General features: G+C 41.3%; 1 protein-coding gene across 1 annotated transcript in view; it reads left to right on the forward strand.

The window, feature by feature from the left end:
* Positions 1-18,527: 18,527 nt before the first annotated feature.
* The window catches only part of LOC311038868 (A-type potassium channel modulatory protein DPP6-like), a 137,073-nt gene continuing 133,136 nt past the window's right edge, over positions 18,528-22,464 (forward strand). The window contains exon 1 of the mRNA XM_084048487.1: positions 18,528-18,597. Within this exon, the coding sequence (XP_083904613.1) occupies positions 18,550-18,597 (48 nt within the window). The 5' untranslated portion in view covers positions 18,528-18,549. The remainder of the gene's footprint in view (positions 18,598-22,464) is intronic.

The raw sequence follows: 22,464 nt of genomic DNA on the forward strand, positions 1-22,464 counted from the left end.
GAAACCAATAACAGTATCTGAAGCCCCTGCCTGTGCAGTCACCCCTCCTGGCACTCCATCAGGTTGTGTTTGTACTCAGCAGGGAAGCGGAGCTTGTCCCTCAGGTCTCTCCGATGACATTTTGTTCCAGCGACCACAATGCATTTGGATCAGGGTTGTCATGTCTGCTTATTATAAGGGACTTTGGGCTTTTTTTCTCCTGTAAAGTTGCTTGTAAATATTGATTGGTAGTTGTGTTTTTTTGGGCTTGTTTCTAAAGTGCAGTTGCTTATTTGGGCTTGTTTCCTAATGTTGTTTAAACCAGTGGTTCTCAACCATTTTCATGTCAAGGACCCCCAAATGAATATGTAGGGTACTTGTCCCATCTGAAAAAAAATTGTGCCAGGGACCCTGGTAACAGATTTGTGTTGTTAAAATGTTTCCAGAATTCTTTTGAAAATAGCACATCATTGGCTATTTTCAAATAGCCAATAAATATAGGTTTAAAGTGCACATGTGGCCTATAGTCGCTTCTTTTTGGCTTGTTTTCATAGACCTGGTTGCTTATTTCTTTCACAAAATCTGGCAAGAGTGGTTTGGATTTGCCTTAAGATTTGACAGCCAGAGTGCACCGGGCCCCCTACCCCGTTCTTCAGCCTCCAAAAACCCACCTTGCTCACTGACACGCATGCAGCAGCAGCAGCAGCAGCAGCAGCAGCGCGCATCGATGTTTTCGAAACTTGTCAAAGGCATCGCGTGTCAGATGGTGTCGTTTCGGTTTCCCAGACACTCCTCTCTGATGTATGAGGGTCATTTTCCTTCTGAAGGCTCAGACCTGCCAAGCTGTGATGTGTGAACCAGCCTCTGGCGTTCTGTCAATAGTACGCGGACCAACCGGGGCGAGGGTTGCAGCTGGAGAAAATACTTCAAAGTAAGTGTTAGCCTGTGACACGTGCATGTGTACACTGCATATGTCACTACAATGTAAGACCTTTTGGTGGTTGTCTGTTGTAGTAAACTGCTTTTGTTTCCCTTCAAGTGAGGGCATGCCATGATGCTGTCAGTGTCAGATTCCCCACTTTTTCTCTTCCAAATCTGTTAACCCTTTAAGACCGGGGACGCATCTGTGTCATTTTAGATTTCTTTGGCTATTCAAAAACAGCAGATATACAAGCTCATAGCGCGGCACCGAGTGCCGCGCAATGAGCTTGTAGATCTGCTATTTTTGAAGAGTCTTGAACATTTGTGCAAATCTTTGAATATATATCTCTGCTGTCCAGCCAGAAACTGCTAACTCCAGAACGCTCATTGTTCAGGAAACGCAAAAACAAAATATAAGTTTTTCAGGAAATGAAGAAAACCTTATATTTTTAAAACAAAGCAATACTGCCTCATCAAAGTTGGTATAGTGACTTTATATATTGTCAGATACTTGCATGTGTCATTATATTATCAACACTTTAACCAAATCGCGGGTAAATCAACACACCCAGTGCAAGTGGAGTTAGCAGTTTCAGACGAGCAGAAATCAAGCTGAAGTGGAGGGTGTCCAAACAACAGTAGCGCCACTCGCTGCTGAGGGAGAGGTTTCAAAAGGGTACAAATTCTCAAAAGCTAACAATGGATCTTTAAGCTCACAATGCATCACAACAACGTGTGAATTAATGCCCTGATGCTTCATGCCACTTATTATATAGGCCTACAATAATAAACAGGACTTTAAATATTACAATAACTTCTGCAAAGAGGTAGTAGAATAGCGCGACAGAAATGCTATGAACGCCTTTCTTCTTGTCACATTGCTCTCCTCATTAAACACTTAATAGATTTTAGAAATATAATTACTTGTTTTCATAACATTAGCGTCAGTGCTAAGTTTGATAAACAGGTACACTGCATAGTTTTAACAGACTACGGGGAGCTTGTTTACGTGATCCTCCTCCTCGTTCACTGCGCAACGCGCTCTACTCATGCTGTTGAAAAGCAGCGCTGTAGAGGAGAGGGGGGAGTTGTTTGTTTTTGACGGACAGTTTGAGGATCCAATGGAGTTGGGAGTTTTCGTCAGAGGCGCTTTTTAATACTTTTCATTGGTTCAAATGTTTTGATATTTTACACAGACCTAAAGGGTGTTCAATAGCCTTGATTTATGAAAGAAAAAAAAAACTGAAAATGGAGTTAGCTGGTCCTGGCTGGACACCGACGATATATTTTTAAAGCGAACATTTGTAACTCAAATGTAGATTTTGGTAGTCCCTGGAACAAAATATTTTGAGATGGGGGTCCACGGCCAAATACATATCGTTTTGGGTGTCCTTGACATGAAAAAGTTTGAGAACCACTGATGTAGCAACATTTTTTCAAAAAAACTGTTAGGATTTAGAAGACATTTTGTAGAATCAGCCTCAGGTCTTAATGGGTTAATACAGTATACAGTAAACTGTACTCATTCATTCTGTCAAAGTGGCATTCACTACAGAATACAATTCAAAATATTGCTGTTTTTAACCACTTGAGCCCTATTTTATCCCTTCAATTATTTTCAAGAACAGTGAGGGCTTTGACAAGCTAGTCTTTCTGTTTGTCTTTCTTTCTTGTTTGTCCGCCTCCTCTTTCTACCAATTTGTCTATCGGCGGTGTCATGATGCTGTGGGAGTGCTCTCCTTTCCCCAAAGTGATTCACTGCCATTTGTTAGCTGTGATTCAGTGCCAGTCGGGCTCCATTGATGCTGTAATTTAAGGCAGGAGAGCCACAGGCGTCTACCAGGCAGAGCCAGGAGAGAAAGGGATGAGGTTTTCTCTGTTTTAATCAATGTAATCTTCAGCCTGTTAAGTCACTATACGCCTGCCAGGGTAAACATTTGTTGCGCAGAAGGATTTGCGTGCACATTTGTTTCAAATTGCAGTGAAGAATGTTTTGCCAATCGAAAGCTGGCCCTCTGTGTCCTTTTGCTTTGGGAACGGTCAAGGTTGTTCTGTCCTCCAAGTCAATTTAACAGTTACAAAGGAGTATTATACATTAGAGAAATACATTGACAGGTGCTGTTACACAGACACACGCACGCACCCACATAGATAATAGACTACTATATTGATGCTGTCGATGGTTGTCACTTTTCTGCATTTTCTGCTTTTCTGATCACTGACATTCAGTTCACAGTCAATTAATAAGACAGCATTTTCAGTTGTGAGCACTGCTTTACAAAGCCACAGTGGTAGGTGTTTGGCATGCAAAACAAATGGCCATTCAGAGTGTGGCCTTCGCTAGCGTCAAGGAAATGCATCCTTGTTAGAATATGTTTTATCACTGATACATGCAGGCTTTGACACAGACTCGCACTAGTTCGCAATAGTACCATGTGGATTTTTACCTGTGGAAGTTACAGCCCTCTGTGGACTGTGGTTGAACCTGACATACATTGATACTCTGTGTTTGCACTTCTCTGTTTGCACTTTATCTCATGTACAATCCGCTGACAATCTTTCGCACCGTAATGTCTAATCTCATGTGTGTGTGTGTGTGTGTGTGTGTGTGTGTGTGTGTGTGTGTGTGTGTATGTATACATGCTGCTAGTGCTACAGTATGTGCACCTACTGTACCAAAGTGCTACCACCTTTGTGTCTAACCTTGCGTACATACTGTACCTACAGTACCAGCTGGATTATACTATGTGTATATATTTAGATAATGTTTTACTGTTGTTTTAATAGACCAATTATTTGTTTACTAACATTGAGCCTGGACGCACAGGTGATTGTTTCACGCAATCAATTCCCAACCTGTTTCGGGGTGCACTGGTTTCAGCACACCCCAACCCCCTCTTGTGTGTGTTGGCTAGTGAGACGCGTCCTAACGAGACCTGATATAATGGGTTTCGTTGCGTGCATACTGGCTGCACGCAGCCAGTATGACGTCGTCTGTTAAAGGACAACTTTGTTTTTTTACAACCAAGGTTTATATTTTAGCTTGTAATTAAAGTAAATAAATGATGAGTGTAATTTTTTTTCCATTTACTGCTTTCTATAGTTTTAGCATTTTTTGCGATATTTTTTACAGTGGGCGGGGGCATTCTGTCCGGTGGCTAAATATGCCTTTTTTACACAATAAAAAAGGTCCGGCTGTCTGAGATGGCCAGATGTGAGTTATTGGGGGCTAGAAGAGCTACTGTAAATAATAATAAAGAAAACGCCGGGTTAATGTGTTAAAAAAATACATATTTAGCCACCGGACAGAATGCCCCCGCCCACTGTGAAAACACTGTAAAAAAGATTGTGAAAATTGCTAAAACTATAGAAAGCAGTACATTTAAATTTTTTAACACTCATCTTTTATTTACTTTAATTACAATCTAAAACATAAACCTTGGTTGTAAAAAACCAAAGTTGTCCTTTAAGGGGTCTATACTCAGCGTGCTTCTCTTTCCTGTTTGATATATTTTTCTCCTTGCTCATGTCTGTTCTGTTCCTGAAAACAACAAAACCTATGGAGCTTGCACAAAAACTATTTCACCCCCTTCAGTTGATTCTAATTCTGATTTGAACAGTTTGATGGGAATTTTAAAGATCTTTTGGTGCTGCAGGTTATCGGCTTAGTTTTTTTCGCCTCGTCTCAGCCAGGTGCTTATCTGCCGTCATAGGATGTGGCAAGTTTTAATTTGTTTAAAAAAAACACTTTCATTGCTGTCTTCAAGGAAGTATCTCCTCATCAGTAGTCTCACCTTTCACAATATTTCAAATGGTCCTCACAGTGTCCTCAAACAGAACGAATCCTGTCTGGGTATACTCTGTGTATCCACAGTGCTTCTATAATTAGCTCTTAAGTCAGCCCGCCATCTCGACTGATTCCTCCCCGCTTTCTGGCATTAAATGAGAGCCTTCGTTTTTAATCACTTAAACCCAACGGCAGATATTCAACTGGTGGGCCGTGGGCCAAATCTGCCCGAGCTGAGCTTTCATTTGGCCCCTGGAATACATTCCATATTCCAATATAAAAACTAATTATTATTGGATTGTTGGGTTGTACAGAATGACCATTTTGAATATTTTTTTCATAACCGTTAACCTAAGCTCGTTAATGGTTAACCAACCATTAACCGATAAGAATAAAATGTAGTCTACTGTTAAGAATGGAGGAGTGTTTGTGACTCACTCAGGGTTAATTAACACCAAGACACTGCTACAAGAACCCAAATGCAGGTAAATGTAATCTTTGGTGAGTAAATTATGTAGGCCATCCACTGGGCAGCATTTCCAATTTCCTAATATACTACTGTAGATCTGCTGTGCTGCATGTCGTTGCAGCACGTCTGGGGTAGCTAGATTAAGCAGGGGGCCACAGTTATAAAATTACTTGGAAGTTGGGGGCCACAACACCGTGACAACAAAAATGAACAAAATGTTTATAGATAACCGGTTAACCGGAAACCACTACGACATATGTAATTGGTTCGTTAAAGGGTTAATTTATTATGTTTTTTTTTTTTGTGAGGGTAGCTGTCAAGCAGGCATGTTACAAATAGCTGCAACTGACCAATTCTGCCTTAAACGTTATGGATACATAAACAGTGGTGTATAAAGTACTTGAAAGCCATACTTGAGTAACGGTATATATATTTTACTTGAAAGATATTTGTACTCCCGTAAAAGTTCACTTGGGTCAAGTACCGTAGTTCACATCATATGTACTTAAGAAAAGTATCTAGTGTTAAGATGTATTTAAGTATCAAAAGTAAAAGTACAATTATCAAAAGTAAAAGTATAAAGATCTTTTCATGGTACAAAGAAACAAAACAGACAGAAATGTTGTCTACTTCTCACCACTTCACACCAAATAGTTCAGCTGTTTTTTCAGGTAGCGTGATAAAAACTACATCGCTACATTTCAATGGCATATCAACCTAAAAGAGTATCAGCAGATGAGTTTTGAGTGGCTGTTACAAGAAGAAAGAAAGAATTCTCCTTCTGCATTCATTAGCTAGTTTTGAGTGGATCTTCATCCACTTGTAGGGTGCACAGTATGATTCATTCGTCCTCGGTAGCGTTTTGGGTTTAATGATGTTAAAACTCTCCACTAATGATTAATGAAACACATAATAAGAGCTTGTGCTCTTATCAGCCGATCGAGAGCTCAAAAAGCTAAAACCTTTCCTTCATACAAACATGTAAACACTTCACCTTGCCAGCATGCCTCCAATACTCTTTTCACAAAGACACTTTCACACTTTCAGGACCCCAGCGGAAACAAAAGGTAAGTATTAAAAAAAAGTATTATAAATGTAACTGTGTTGTTTTACATTATTTTGCCTAATAACATTTTCAATCAATCAATCAATCAAACCAGGGACCCATGCACAAAAAGAAATATCTACTTCCCCCTTTTCTCAATATCCAAATCAAAGCCTATGCATTATATAGGACTGGCACTGAAATCAAACATCAAAAGGCATGCATGCAGTATGAAGCAGGCCTTAATTAGTTACCATGATGGATGTAATATGTCCATTGTTGTGTCCTATATAGCAAGAGTTCCCAAAGAGTTCCCAGTTTGGGAACCATTGCTATTTAACATATTGGTCCTCAAAGTGGGGTCCGGGGACCCCCAGGGGTCCTTGAGGGAGTTCCAGGGGGTCCCCAGCTAAATGATGGATAGTTAGGAACCAAATGGACCCTTATGGGTCTGTAACCAAATGGACCCGTTAGGGTTAATTTAACTCTGTACACTCTCAGAGTTAAATTAGCATTGATTTTACAATATAAATTAGGGTCCTATGTTCCCCGCTCTCCAAGAGATAGAAATGTCATTAAATGGGGGGTCCATAGCCTAATGCATGTCAAACGGGGGGTCCTTGAAATTAAAATGGTTGAGAATCAGCTAGAGCCATAAAAATGGGGGTCCCTGGGGCATATCTTTTCAAATGGGGGTCCGCGGGCTAATAAGTGTCGATTTGGGGGTCCTTGACATGAAAAGGTTTGAGAACCACTGATTTAACACACAACAAACGGTCAATCGGTTAACCACGAACACTGTCTTGTGGCCCCCGACTTCGAGTCATCTTACAATTGTGGCCCCCACCCCTGCCTAATCTAGTTGAATACCTCTGCCCTGCAGTATATACTTAGTTGACCGGAGTCTCCCAAGGTTCTGTACTAGGTCTATTTCCCTCTACACCAAATCTCTTCGGCGAAAATAGTTTATCTATACAAGCTGACAACGCTGCGTCGCGAGCTCGTAGATCAGCTATTTTCTGTGAAATTTCACCCCAGAATAGTGGTTTATTTGGGTACATTTTAGGAGAATGATATGTTTATTACAGTTACACAAGGAAATTGACTATACCAGCCTGTTTCTTTTTTTTCTTTCTTTTCCTCAACACAATACAAATGCTTTGTTGATTGGTAGAGTCAGGATGCAATATGAGAAGCTGTGATGAGACCCAGCAGCACGTGAGAGGAATGTGTCAGGGTATAGTCTATAGGCTCCAGTCCCTATAGAACAATTGTTACAGTGCCGCACGGAGACACGCACACACTCATCATAAACGCTCATAGTGCTGTTCTCTACTCCTTTCTTCTTTCCGGTCCACACAGTGCTGTTTGTGTTTCATCTGACAAGTTGCAGTGTAAAGGTTTGATGTGTTTCAGGTGTCTGTAGTTGATCCGCCGGGGATAAAAGAGAGCCATTGCGTTCAGGAATGCGTTTTTCTTCCTTCCCATTGAGCACCTGTTCTTTCTACTGCCCTATATTGTCACTTTATTAATGTCTGCTATGCCATTTTGGAGCGCTGAATGTCCCCTGTTTGGCTTTGGTATTGAATGGCTTGCAGTAAGGCCCGTAAGAAGCTTAACTCCCCCGTTGTCTTGTCTATTCTTTGTAATAGGTAGAGCTGTGTCCACCGATCGACACTTCCATTGTGGGCTCTAACGTGCACTACTGGCCTTATTAGACGCCCCAAGGGCTAAGCTGGCACAGGAAGTTGAGCAGTGACAAATTCACAACAAACCCTTTTCTGTGAGTGATGAAATAACCAGAGAGAGAGAGAGGGAGAGAAGGGAGATTGGGATAGAAAGAAAGGGAGAGAGAGACCTGGCCTGATGAAAGAACATGTGTCCTTGTGTGACAAATGTTCTTTGGACTCGTGCTTCATCACAGTCAACAGACCGGCAGAGCAGCACATGTAGCACCAGACCACATCATTACAACTCTAGGTAATATAGGTGACGACTCAGAGAATGGAGAAAAAAAAGAAGGGGATCTTTTTGGTCAGCACTTCGGCCCGCTCTATTTTTCATCAGACATCAGACTATTGAGTCAATGAAATGAAACTACAGTCTGGTGTTTTCCCCACTGCTCTAGACTAGTGTGTCATTATCACGCCCTTACTGAAGAAGACAATCTTTGATTCATCTGTAACAAGTACAAGTACAATTTGTGTACCAGTCTGGTAGTGTTGATTTTGACAGAAATGTTTGATTCAGTTTTAGTCATAGTCTTTTGAATCAAATTCCATTTAGTTTTAGTCATATTTTAGTCACCTGAAATGTTTTACTGTTTAGTCTAGTTTTAGTCGACTAAATATCATAAGATTATAGTCGAGTAAATTTAGAGTTGATTTAGTTGACTAAAATGTATTTTAGCGGTGCCTTGATGGCGCCGTGATTTTACACTTGGTTGCGTGCTGAAAATAGCCGATCTACTGTGAGCTGGTAGATCGGCTATTTTCAGAGCGCAACACCCGAGCACAACCAAACATAAAATGACTTGTCTTTTAGTTCTACTGGATCTCTTCTCTCCCTAACATTTTAGTCTAGTTTTTATTTGTTGACGAAATTGTCAATATATTTAGTCATCATAGCTTAGTTTTTATTTAGTTTTCGTCAGTAAAAACAGGTAGTTGACGATCATTTTTCGTCATAGTTTTAGTCGACGAAATCAACACTACAGTCTGGTTGTCCACAAAGTCGCTGCCATCCATTTTAGTGTTGTTCGATTCCGAGTGTGGCCCTTTGATACTATTGCTCATAATTATGTATTCATTAGTAGGTTTGAAATGTATATTTTGCCTATCTAGACACGTTTCATGTTCACTGCTTTTCATCCTATATCTAAAAGACTCTCTCTGTCTCTGGTTAATTATCTCTGGCAGCCCGGAAGGCAGGGCTGCAGCGTGTGTGTGTGTGTGTGTGTGTGTGTGTGTGTGTGTGTGTGTGTGTGTGTGTGTGTGTGTGTGTGTGTGTGTGTGTGTGTGTGTGTGTGTGTGTGTGTGTGTGTGTGTGTGTGTGTGTGTGTGTGTGTGTGTGTGTGTGTGTGTGTGTGTGTGTGTGTGTGTGTACTACACCGATCAGCATTACGTTTCTTGTGTACACTGCCAGCAGGCCAAGGAATTCAATCCCTAGATATTTTTCCGCATTGGTCACCGATATCTGTTATTTTTGTGAATTCATATTCTCAGACCTACCATCGCTCCAGGCATATAGCTTTTTTACTTTTTGGCTTCAGTACCTCCTGTCCCTGCTTTCTGTCCCCTGGGGTGTCCACGCTTTTTTTTACTTGAGAACTATACTTTTAACAGGACCAGCTCAGCAAGATCTACCAACCCAAAAAATAATTATCCCATAGCTGAAAAAGAAAAGTCCTTTCTTTGGAATAGCGACACTATGGGACATAGTGAGAAAGAAATTCTTACCCCCATTCTGTATGGAAGTAGTCAATTTCCGGCTTCTTTGCCACGCACATTTTTATATAACGTAATGCTACTTACGTTTGGGCGCAACACTCCGATTGGGTTTGCCTACTATAGAAGCCGCAAAGGGAGCTGACAGGCCATGTTTCATGCAAATAAATCAAGTCACCTTAACCCATTTAAGACCTGAGACCGATTCTACAAAAAATCCTCTAAATCCTATTATATATTTTTTTAAATATGTTGCTGTCAGTGGTTCTCAAACTTTTTCATGTCAATGACCCCCAACATTATATGTATTTGGCCGTGGACCCCCATCGCTAAATATTTTGTTCCAGGGACCCCCAGAAGCAAAGATTTGAGTTAAAAATGTTCGCTTTAAAACTATTTATATTCCAAGATTTGTACACATTTTCACGATTTCTCAAAAATAGCAGATCTACAAGCTTGTAGCGTGGCACTGGTCTACCTGTGCAGTCTTTGTGATCTATTGGTAGATCGCAATCTACCCTTTGAGCACCCCTGAAATTAGTCGCCCCCTTGAACCGACTACATCATTTTGCTTAGAAAAGCAATGCTATGCATGAATGATAACCCACCTTATCAAGAATATAACATTATTACAAATGTGAAATGAAGTGGAAAGAGTTGCAATTACAGCAGCAGATTTATTTTTGTAACTGTGTGTGTGTGTGTGTGTGTGTGTGTGTGTGTGTGTGTGTGTGTGTGTGTGTGTGTGTGTGTGTGTGTGTGTGTGTGTGTGTGTGTGTGTGTGTGTGTGTGTTCAGAATGTGTCTTCAGCTAAAGGAAAATCCAATGATAATGATCATTTTTATAACAGAAGGTACGGTCATCTACGCCATGTTCTCTATCCAGCAAATTCCAGCTGGCAGATTAGTCGCGCTGGGAGGCAAACTGCAGCCAGGAAGAGGTCAATGGAACGCATTGCCAGTCAATGAGAGCCAGCTGGAATTGCTGGATAGAGAAAATGACGTAGTAGTATAGATCACTGGTTGTGGACCATTTGTATGGGTCACGACTCACGAGTAAATATAAAAAATATGTATTATTTCAAAATAAATCACAACTTTTCATCGATCTAAGCTCCCAATGCCGCACAAAGCGTCGCATTGTTGTGAGCTTGTAGATCTGCTGTTTTCACTAGTTTGGGTCCCAGGCAAACGTCTAATTTATCTTTTGGGGGGAACCACTGATGTATTTGACCGTACTTTCTGTTATAAAATGATCATTATCATTTGATTTTCTTTAAGCTGAAGAGACACACACACACACACACACACACACACACACACACACACACACACACACACAGACACACAGACAGACAGACAGACAGACAGACAGACAGACAGACAGACAGACACTTTGAATGCAATAAAACGAAGGATGATGAATAATCATTCATCATAAGCTCAAATACAAGCGAAATAATGATTCTTTGTGAAGGTGCGTTGAACTGTGATGAAGCTGGAGTATAAGTGTGTGTCCGAAGTTTGACAAAGGACCACGACTGCACACGTTAACATTAACCATACTAATTGGTTTCTCCATCAGTCCAGAATGACACGGCTGGCACAGCTCATCAGCTAGGGGAAAAAAAAACGGCGTCTCTGCTGATACTGTATGCTGCTGTGGGAACTGTCCGTTGTGTGTGGTGCTGAAATCTATTTGCAGCAGAGCGAGTGGACTGGCATTAGGCACTGTCCTTTTCTGCCTGGTGCTGAAATGTGCTAGTGAGTGCTGCAGATTTTCTTGTGCCACTGGGTGTGGATGAGAGGGGAAAGTGTGAGACCTTGATGGCACGGTCGGTGTTGAGTCAGCCACCTTTTTCAAAGTGTCTGGAAAAGCGTTGTTGGTCGTTATGTTTGAATTGTCTTTTGGTTGAATTTTCTCTATAGAAACCATTGCCAAGTTTACTTGCAATCATGTCTGTGGAGTATTTTGACTCTGCATAGCAACCATTTAAATGATACACCCACACAGTTGATACATGCAAAATATGCAGCACCAACTCTCACAATCCTGACAAGAAGGCACAACGTAAATAAATAAATAATCACTGCATCATGCGCCCTTTGTTGTCATGACAACAGTGCTTTACAAAAACAAGATAAGGACCGTGCAACATCTGTTGGAATATCGCATTTGCATGTTGTTTCAGTTGTGGAAGGAAAAACAGGACCGGTGTGAGCATGAGAATTATAATCCACTGGCTATATTTCCACTCTTTTTACGTGTAGTTCATGAGCTTTTTCATTACAGCTATGTACATTTTGTTAAGGTTATGGTTAGTATTTCATCAATGATAAATGATACCAAGTAAGCAAATTTTGTCATCAAGTTTTTCCAGCAGGATTTGCTCCAAACACTCTCCACGTGTTATTGATGGAATCACTATGCGTGTCCATATCGGTTTAAGAGTCGGGGGCTTTTACATATTTTACCAACTCAGTCATTGCAATGAAGTGATAGCATGGGACATAATTTTGCGACGTGTGGTTATACATCTTTGAACTGCAATATGAGTGCATCTGAAGATGACTCCATAGCTTTATCGCAGTGCTCCATCATTTCTTTTTTGCTGTTGCATTAAATGCACTGATGCGATGTAATCATTGTGTGGTCGTTTATTGCTACCCCTTTAATGTTGGCTGTGTCCTTGGTAAATCCATTGGTTTCATTGATTGATTGATTTAATACTTTATTAAAAAGGTACAGGGGTACAGTTATACAATAATGATAAAAGGATAACACAAAAGGCCCTGAGGGCTTGTTTCCATAGTGGTCCTACATGTATGTATTCAATTAATCAAGACATGATGAATAATATACAATAAATCATCAATACTAGGAGCAGTAAAAGTATATTTACATAAAAACAGAGGGGGGGGGGAAACAAATGTGTGAAGCAAGCTTCTTCCATCTGGCGGAGTCAGGTTATTAAGGACCACCACCTTTATAACAAAACAAATGCTTGACAAACATGAGTTGACAGACCACAGACCAGTGTTGGGCGGTAGCTTAACTACGTGTGGCTAGCTCCATTACTTTCAGAATGATGTAGCTTTCAAGTAGTTCAGCTATTTATTTCATCATGTGGATGGGTAGCGTGACAAAAGCTACTTACAGTGACTCACAGTTGGGAGTGCAGTTCCTCCTTCACATCAAATAGAGAGTTCTACATCTCTAGTAATGGTGGCCATCTTCCTCCATTTGTAGCTTTTACAAAGTCGTATAATTCATTCTATGACTCAGACTAAATAAAAGGTAATCTTGCTTCAATGTGAGCTACTTTGACTGATAACTTGAAGTGTAGCTAGCTAATTATGTTTAAAGACAGCATTTACTGTAGATTAGTCACTTTCTAGGAAGAGTTTCTACATTATTAAAGTAGTTTGCCAAACATTGCCAGAAAGCGGGGAGGAATCACTTGATATGCCAGGCCGACTTAAGAGCTAATTAGCACTGTAGATACACAGCTTATACCCAGCGAGGATTCTTTCTGTTTGAGGATACTGTGAGGACAATTTGAAATCATTTCTAAAAGGTGAGACTACTGATGAAGGGATAATTCCTTGAAGACAGCAATACTTTTTTTTTTTTTACCCATTAACACATCTGTCACTTTTTGATTTGAGCTAAAAAGCATTAATTTTACACTTTGGCTATTCAAAAATAGCAGATAAACAAGCTCATAGCGCGGCACCGAGTGCCGCGCTACGAGCTTGTAGATCTGCTATTTTTTGCAATATCTAGAACATCGTAGAATCGTAGAATACTATATATTTTTTAAAGCAAACATTTGTAACTCAAATCTTTGCTTCTGGGGGTCCCTGGAACTAAATATTTTGAGATGGGGGTCCGTGGCCAAATACATATGCATTTTGGGGTCCTTGGCATGAAAACGTTTGAGAACCACTGACATAAGTTTTATTTTCAAACTGTTAGGATTTAGAAGACATTTTGTAGAATCGGAACCTCAGGCCTTAATGGGTTAAATGGTTAGCTTACCTGATATTTTCTTTGTCAAAACCCAGACATGCTGACTTGTGATTCCAGACCCTCCGTCACTGGAATTGATGACGTAAGGCGGTGGTGGGTCTGACCACATGAGTCTAATGTACAGTACATAGGAATGGCAAACCCATGCAGTGCAGCGAGACGGAGAGAGAGAGATGGAAACGCTATTACATTTCCCCCCCTTTTTTTGGTCCAGCTCTCTGTCAACTCCACAATAATAGCTTTTCCATTCCCGGACCTCGCTGCAGATAGATGATGGCCTCTTTTATGCTGATATGCGTTCTCCATCAAAAAGTACAGTGTTTGTCCACGGCATGTGCACTGTAGCAACTCGGGGAAACTGTGCTCCATTCCCTATGGACATGAGCGGGATTTGTTCAGTCAATAGAACTCACAGGTTCCCTTCAGCTGTGTTATGACACCATAAACAAGTTTTTAGTTCCGTAACATCCCATCGCACTCATTCCTGCGGAACAGTCTGCGTTTGTGGTGCTTTGTGCATCGAAGGGTTTGATATGACGTTAACGCTGATAGATGGCTTTGGTCGTATGTAATGGCAGAACATGTTCTGGGAGAGTGGAGCGGAGTATGATTTAGAGAACACATCTTTGTAGATTTTCCATTTCCTACTGAAATGGGGGTGCTGGGATACATTTTAAAGATGCGATTGGATGAATATATAAAATGAAAACATACACTCGCGCGCACACACACACACACACACACACACACACACACACACACACACACACACACACACACACACACACACACACACACACACACACACACACACACACACACACACACACACTGGTTTATGTAACCCATACATACATCCTAATTATTTTTGCTCTTTAAGTCGGATCATCAGCCTAAAATAAGAACACACTGTATCAGTTTCATTTTGTTTGGACTTGTTCCAAAAGATTCCTATTAAAAAAAACAGTGGATGAATATGTACTGTAAAATGCATGGGCCCTCTTGTACCCAGAGGACTCACTGTATGCCTCCAGTCCCCAAATCATCTCAGTTAAAAAAGACTTGCAGTCCAATTATTCCAGGAACCAAGTGTTTGCTTTGCCTAATCCCAAACACACTTTGCTCTGGGCTTTAGTTGATATAATAACATTTGAGTTTACTTTTGTATGTATTCAGTGGTAGCAGCGCCAGCATGGTCGCCTGGTGCTTGGAGAGACCATTCCACAGCCAAATGTTCATAGAGTCAATAACCAGCAGCAGTCAGCATAACGCACGTCCATCAATAACCACATTTCTTGAGGAGCGTCCTTGATCAGGACACTGAAAATTGCATCATGTGTTGGTGTCAGCGAAATACCTAATGTGTCAATACAAATACACTTGGTTGAAATATTGTTTGGGGTGATTTTACCTCCTATTCAGTGTTGCCATGTCTGCTTATTATAAGCGACTCTGGGCTTATCTTTCTGCAACCAGGTCTATGAAAACTAGGTTTAAAAAAACCCTGACTATAGTCCACATGAGCACTAGTAAACCTATGCTAAACCAGTGGTTCTCAAGCATTTTAATGGACCACCAAATTCATATTTGTCAATATATATATATATAAGTGCTAATATAACCATAGACAGACAGACATAGACCTAATTTTCCATTGGTGTTTCTTAATTGGCTCTCAGCATACCGCATCACACACCACATATGCTCTCTGCATCGATCTGAGAAGTGAAACATTTGCAGAGGCGCAGTCTTGGAAGAAGAAGTGCCACTGGTCTAAACCTCATGTGACCTTGGTTGGACTTTGCTGCAGAGCACACATGCATCCACTGCATAACATCAACATAAATATATGAATATCAGACTGAACCTTTGTGTGGCTAATTGTAGACACCTCTTTTTTTAACAATAGAAATTATGCAGTACACATATATAAATATATCTATCTGCATAATCACCACCCTGGTAGCAAACACTTTTCTCCCTCTGATTACAGGGTTGTTATCGGTGCTACAATGCATTAGCCTATAGTATTTTTAGATGTGGTGTATATCGATTGGTTTTGAAAATGTAATTAGTCACAAGCACTTCCAGTTCATTGTGTTTGCCAGCCTGCTTGGCAGCAGTCGTGAAATAATTAGGTAGAGATTGAGAGCCTGCTCCGTTCACTCAGGCAGGTTGGCACATTCAGTCAATTCATCTGTAACTTTCCGCGAATGTGTATTTAAACGGAGCCACTCCTGAAGCGCATCCATTATCACTTCGGACCGCGTCCATTCGTCAACATCTTGGGAGTCTTGGGGTTTGTATTCATGCACTCCGCCAACACAGCCACAATAAGGCAGTTATTATGTTATTTGCCCGCCACGGCTGCAGTCCTAACCGCCCAGCATCCGTCATCGACCAATGGGGCTCAGGCTCAGTGTGGCCACCATTAGTTTTGAGCTGACTGATTGGTTGTTTAGAAGTCACTTCAGCTCCATACATCATTTCGTTGACGGTAGCGCAGCCCGAGTGCCAGAGGAGGGTTGTTTTTGATGTTGTGGTGGCAAAGCCACATGTGAATATATAGGGCTCTAAACTTTTGTGTGGCCTTTCCCTCATTCCTCATGGCAGTAAACTTATACACAGTGTATGAGCTACAGTACTTGCCTGGGCTCAGTACTTAAGGGAAATGTGGGGCAATATTTGCGGCATAGAGGACATGGGCAAACTGGAATCCATCTGATGTCATTTGATCATGACACCTTAAAACAGATGTGTCTATTGGAGTGAAAAATCTAAACCACTGCTGCATTCACTGTTATCTTGTTCTTCTTTTTTAATCAGATGGTAACAGCTGGCTCAGGCAGCCCTTGTAGTGACATGGCTACAGCTGGCTAAGTAGTGGTAGCTAAGTGAGCTAAAAGCTGAACTAATCAATGATCAATAGTTCAATACACACACACGTGCGCGCGCGGACACACACACACACACACACACACACACACACACACACACACACACACACACACACACACACACACACACACACACACACACACACACTGTATATCATATACGATAAAGGCTGGCACAATATGGTATTATTTTCAGTGAAAATACTGGGTATATTTTCACTGAATATAGTAGGCTAGTACCATTTTCAGTGGGAACTAGGACAAATGTTGCCCTAAAATGCCAGTGCCATGTGTCTTTTGACTCTTTTTCAATAGCTACAGCTTTTGAGGGGGTCTGTGTTGAAGGACAATGAGGCTTTCACCCCGCTGTGCTTTGTTGCTTTGGTGCTTGTGTTGCCATGTCTGCTTATTATAAATGACTTTGGGCTTGTTTCTCTGTAAAGTTGCTTGTAAATATTGGCCGTTACGGGTTGCGTTTTTTTTTGGCTTGTTTCTAAAGTACTAGTTCCTTATTTATTTATAGGTTTATCTGGACGGGCAGCACATATTAATGAACACCACACATACAATGCCGTGTAAATACACTGGATTTAGCAAGAATGCTGATTTCCATCCGTAGTCCCCTCCCCATACAGAAAACAGGCATCATTACAAAAAAGAGCACATATAAACATTACTGAAAGGGTACAAACAGAAGAGAGAAAACAACAGTAAAAAAGTTCTAGCTTTAACATAAAAAAATCTTATTTGAGCTTGCTTCCAAATTTGTATTATTATTATTTAAACCAGTGGTTCTCACATATTTTCATGTGAGAATATGTATTTGTCCCTACCCCCCGCCCCCCTCCCCATCTGAAAATGTTTTGTGCCAGGGAACCCCCGTACCAGATGTTTAAAAACTCTTCCAAATATTCCTTGCTTGTAGATCGTCTATTTTCAAATAGCTGATGTATACAGTATTTAGGTTTAAAGTGTGCATGTGGCCTATAATAGACGCTTCTTTTTCCTAGACCTGGTTGCTTATTTCTCTTGCAAAATCTGGCAAGACTGATCACATGTCCTCAGACCTCCATCAGGGAGTCCAAGGTAATTGACTTCACAGAGGGCACCTGACTTTAATTAACAAAGTGAAGCAGACAAGCGTTACAAAGCCCATGCAGGGAGGAAGAACCAAATAAAAGCTATTGGTATTAATTAACATTTTAGAACATTTCAAAAAACCCTAATAACTAATTTCCATAGTGTTTGAGAGGGAATACAACTGTTCTGTAAGATGTAATTAATTAATTTAACATGTCTCTGAAAATAAATTAGATTGGTTCTTATCATGACACAGTTGGAGTTTTTTTTTTTCCTTTTCTGCAGCAAAAAGAGAAAATAAGTTTTAAGAGAGAGGGGGGAGAGGGAGAGAGAGGGAGAGAGGGGGGGGCGAGAGAGAGAGAGAGAGAGAGAGAGAGAGAGAGAGAGAGAGAGAGAGAGAGAGAGAGAGAGAGAGAGAGAGAGAGAGAATTGCTCCCACATGAAGCATTTAACGGAGTGTTGCCCGGTCTATTGCTCTCTCGCCGTTATCTATCTCCTCCCTCCCACATCCACTGAGAGAATCTTTTCACCCCCCTGCCTTTCCCTTTCCCTTCCCCTTCGCTTCTTCCACTTATTACACGTTTCTACACCGTCCGCCAGCGTGGGGTCGGGGGGACAGACTGACACCATCAATAAATACGCGCATATTGCATTTGAATTATCATTCCTATCGTGGTGTCTCCGCTGCCTACTATACTGTACAGCACGGTACGGTACGGTACCCTCGGACCATCAGCAGCAGCACCTGCTGTGTGCGTAGTTTCGTGTCGCTCGAGCGGTCGGTGCCCTCGGATCATCATCTGGAGCACCTGTGCGTTTCCGTGTCGCTCGAGCAGACCATCAGGACCAGCTGTGCGGTTACCGTGTCGCAGCAGGAGAAGTAGCAGGAGATCATGACCACGACGAAGGACGAGAAACCGTCGAAGGCTCAGCAAGAGCAGGTACAGTGTCTGTCGTTCACCCCCCCCCCCCCCCCCCCAAAAAAAAAAGAAAACGCAGCTTGTTAGACTGTAAATCAGTTCTTTTTTGGCGAGCAACGCGATGGAGTATTATTATAAAGAGGCTTTATTTTACGCACACAGGCAGTGACACTGTCTATAAAGTGAGCGTTGTGCCCTTGTCTTGTAAAACCTTTGCATATATATACCGCAGTGACTTATATTGTTCTTTTATTATATATGAGGCAGCCAGGCAGGCAGTGTCACCACCTCTCTGGTACACCTTGACAATGACATTATTGGCCTGATAAAAGCAAAGAATTCTCTCTCTCTCGCCGTCACCTCGTCCTCTTGTGTGGAAGGCTGTGCGTGGTACTGTTAAGCGTCTCTCTGTTTTCACTACTGTGGCCATTATTATCAGTAGCTGTCATTCTTTGAACGTTTCCAATTAAGCCAACTTTCACTGGCAGTAGCCCACACACACACACACACACACACACACACACACACACACACACACACACACACACACACACACACACACACACACACACACACACACACACACACACACACACACACACACACACACACACACTCTGTTACCTGGAAGGTCGGCTCACTAATTGGCTGGGGAAGAAAAACATTTTGTTTAAGATAAATTTAAAGGTTAAATGACTGTTAAATATAGCTCTATATTCTGATAGTGGGTGCCTACTAATTGCTATAGAGTGTTTTTTTGTTCAGTAACAGGAGTTCAATGTCTCTCCAACTCTTTATTAAACAGAAAATGCATTTTCAGGTTAGGATACCAATTTTATCCAATCCATGCAGATTAAACAAGTGGAATTTGAAGCAACGACACAAAGAAATGAGCAGACACAATTGGAACTGGAACACAACAAAATTAAGCTGATAAATGGGTACTCTCTCCTGATTGGCTGAGATTGTGTCACCTATGTGTATTAAAGAGCTGGAGAGACTGGGAGACCTCTGTTACTGAACAGACACTGTATCACAGAACATAGTGCTTCAGCCTTTTAACTCATTCACTGCCAGAATAAATAAATACATAAATCTTAACAAAAACCTTTTTGTTTTAACCGAAACATATCACTTACCTTTAATTGAGTTGGCCAATTGTAATGTACAATTGCTATTAAGTATCGTCATTGACATATGAAAACCACTATTCACACAGGCGAGGAGTTAAACTATGTCTTTTTTCCAGTGTTTTGAGAATGGCGCATGCATTGCTCTGCAGGTCCCATTTTTTCTGACCCCCATCAGTTGCAGTCAGAAGCTTTTGTGGTTTGTTCAGCACGATGAAGCAGCTTTGACCCAATACCACAGAGACAGGAAAGTTATTAGAAATGTCCACAGGGGGGGGTTGTCTGCTGGACATGTTGATATGATTGCATCTAACAACATATTGATGTTAGATTAATGGAGTATAGTTTTAATATTTGTTTTAAAAATCTTAAAATTGAAAGAAAAGGTTCTATTGAAAGTGTATTTTTTGCTATTGCTGAAGCAGTATAGCATCTGTCTGAGAACCTCATATGTCCAAAACTGTTACTTTTCAAGATTCAAATAAAAAAATAGCAAAAGTAGCAGATCTACAAGCTTAAAACGTGTCGCTTTGCGTCACATTTTGAGATTGAAGATCTGCTGCTTTTGATGCTTCTGTGTGAGACTGTAGTCTGATCAAGTAGGGCGTTAAGTTAGAATATGGAGATAAGAGGTTTCTGCCCGACGGCGTCGATATAATACTCATTTGCAGTACACACCAGCAGCACCAGCCAGTAGATTCACGTGTAGGACTTGGAATGCAAGTACACGGCTCTACAGCAGCCATGATGTAAACATATTTGGATCAGACGTGAAGAAAATTCATCCCAGTTAGCGGATTGCATATTGCCACATATAGGAATCAGTCCTTTTTGCCAAACCCTGGGCATCACAGGACTCAACTCTGTAGAGTAGGAAGAACTACTGTTACTTTGGACTGCATCTGTCATTGTCAGACTCTTCCTGTACTACTGCTTGTCTTTTAGAGATGACAGTGAAGGTGAGAGGGACACTTGGCTGTATGCCGCCTAGCAGAGTGTCTTCTCCTGCTGTCACTCACACCCACCCACCCCCTCCCACGCACGCGCGCACACACACACACACACACACACACACACACACACACACACACACACACACACACACACACACACACACACACACACACACACACACACACACACACACACACACACACACACACACACACACACACACACACACAGGTTTGAATTGCTATATTTGTGAGGACACCAACATTTTAGGACGGCGACTTTTATGAATGCCATTTTTACAATTATTTATATGCCTTTTTTAGCTGTAAGCCTAAAGCCAAGGCAGATCTATAAGTGAGCTCATACATCGGACATTTTTCGGTGCATGACACTGGCATGCAACTAAGTATAGTCTTCTACACATCATGTTTAACTCGAGTTTAATGTAATTAATTCCATCCCCTAAACCGAACCTCTAAATGTCTAATCCTAATCATCATAACCCCAACAGAGGATGCTGAAAACAACAAAGCAACTTTGGGCAGAAACATACTGGGTCTATTTTTACACTTACTTACACTTATTTACACACGTACAATTAAGTTGTATCAGACACCCCCCCAAACGTGACGTCACACCTGACTCAGCTATCCACACCTCTAGCTTCCCTTGTTTTTTTTCCATTTAATGGAAAAGAATGAATAATTGTATTTGCTGCTGAACCTCAAAAATGATCCACAGATAATGTATTTTCTCTGTTCTGTGTCAAAGGTTTTGTTTTCGTGTAATTGGCGTTAAAGAAAGTCATGAGGAAAAAGCTGGTTGCTGTATTTGCTGGTGCTGATTATAGACTATATCAGGGTAGCTAGTGATGACCTGACCGTTCTTAAGTGTTAAAAAACATTTAAATGTACAAAGTGAAAGATATCACTCACTTAAAGCAAACACCCTAGGCAGCAAACTCTGATGGATGCAAGATACACACACACGCATGCATTATGCAGACAGCTACACACATACACCAGACATCCATCCATCCACCCACCACCTCACAAACCCGCACAAACACACACACACACACACACACACACACACACACACACACACACACACACACACACACACACACACACACACACACACACACACACACACACACACACACACACACACACACACACACACAGCGCACACATGCTGTGCTCATGTGGGGTCCTGTTGCAGTGTTCTGATTGATGGTGTGCTGGTAGGCCTTGTGGTCCGAGGGACAGAGCACAGAGATAGGGGGCACCTCACCAGAGATGGCAACAACCGCAATGACTGTCCAATAATCACCTAGCAGCAAGTCCCCAGAGATAGACAGTCACACCACTCTACCCTCATTATTGCAGAAAGGGATGCGCGGGCGGAATGTATTGCGATGGGTCAGGATCTTGGATGGTGTGTACTGGGCTTACTTTTGCACCTAATTAACATTTTTAGGCAATTAACTTTGGAGCTCTGCTCCAGTGTGACTTGCAGTGAGTGTGACAATGGTATATTGGTATAAGGATTGCGAGAATCAAAGCTAGGGTTGTGCACAGCTGATCAACTACTAGTTTATCAAACTGTCCTGCTTCCGCTAGTCCAGTGGTTTTCAAACCTTTTCATGTCCTGAAGAACCTCCAAAATTATATGTATTTGGCTGCGGACCCCCATCTGAAAATATGTTGTGTCAGGGACCTCCAGAAGCAAAGATTTGAGTTAAAAATGTTCGCTTAAAAACAAATTTTATATGTATATTCAAAGATATGCACAAATTGTC

This window comes from Gymnoscopelus microlampas (genome assembly GCF_963454915.1).
Source record: "Gymnoscopelus microlampas genome assembly, chromosome: 22".
NCBI lineage: Eukaryota > Metazoa > Chordata > Actinopteri > Myctophiformes > Myctophidae > Gymnoscopelus > Gymnoscopelus microlampas.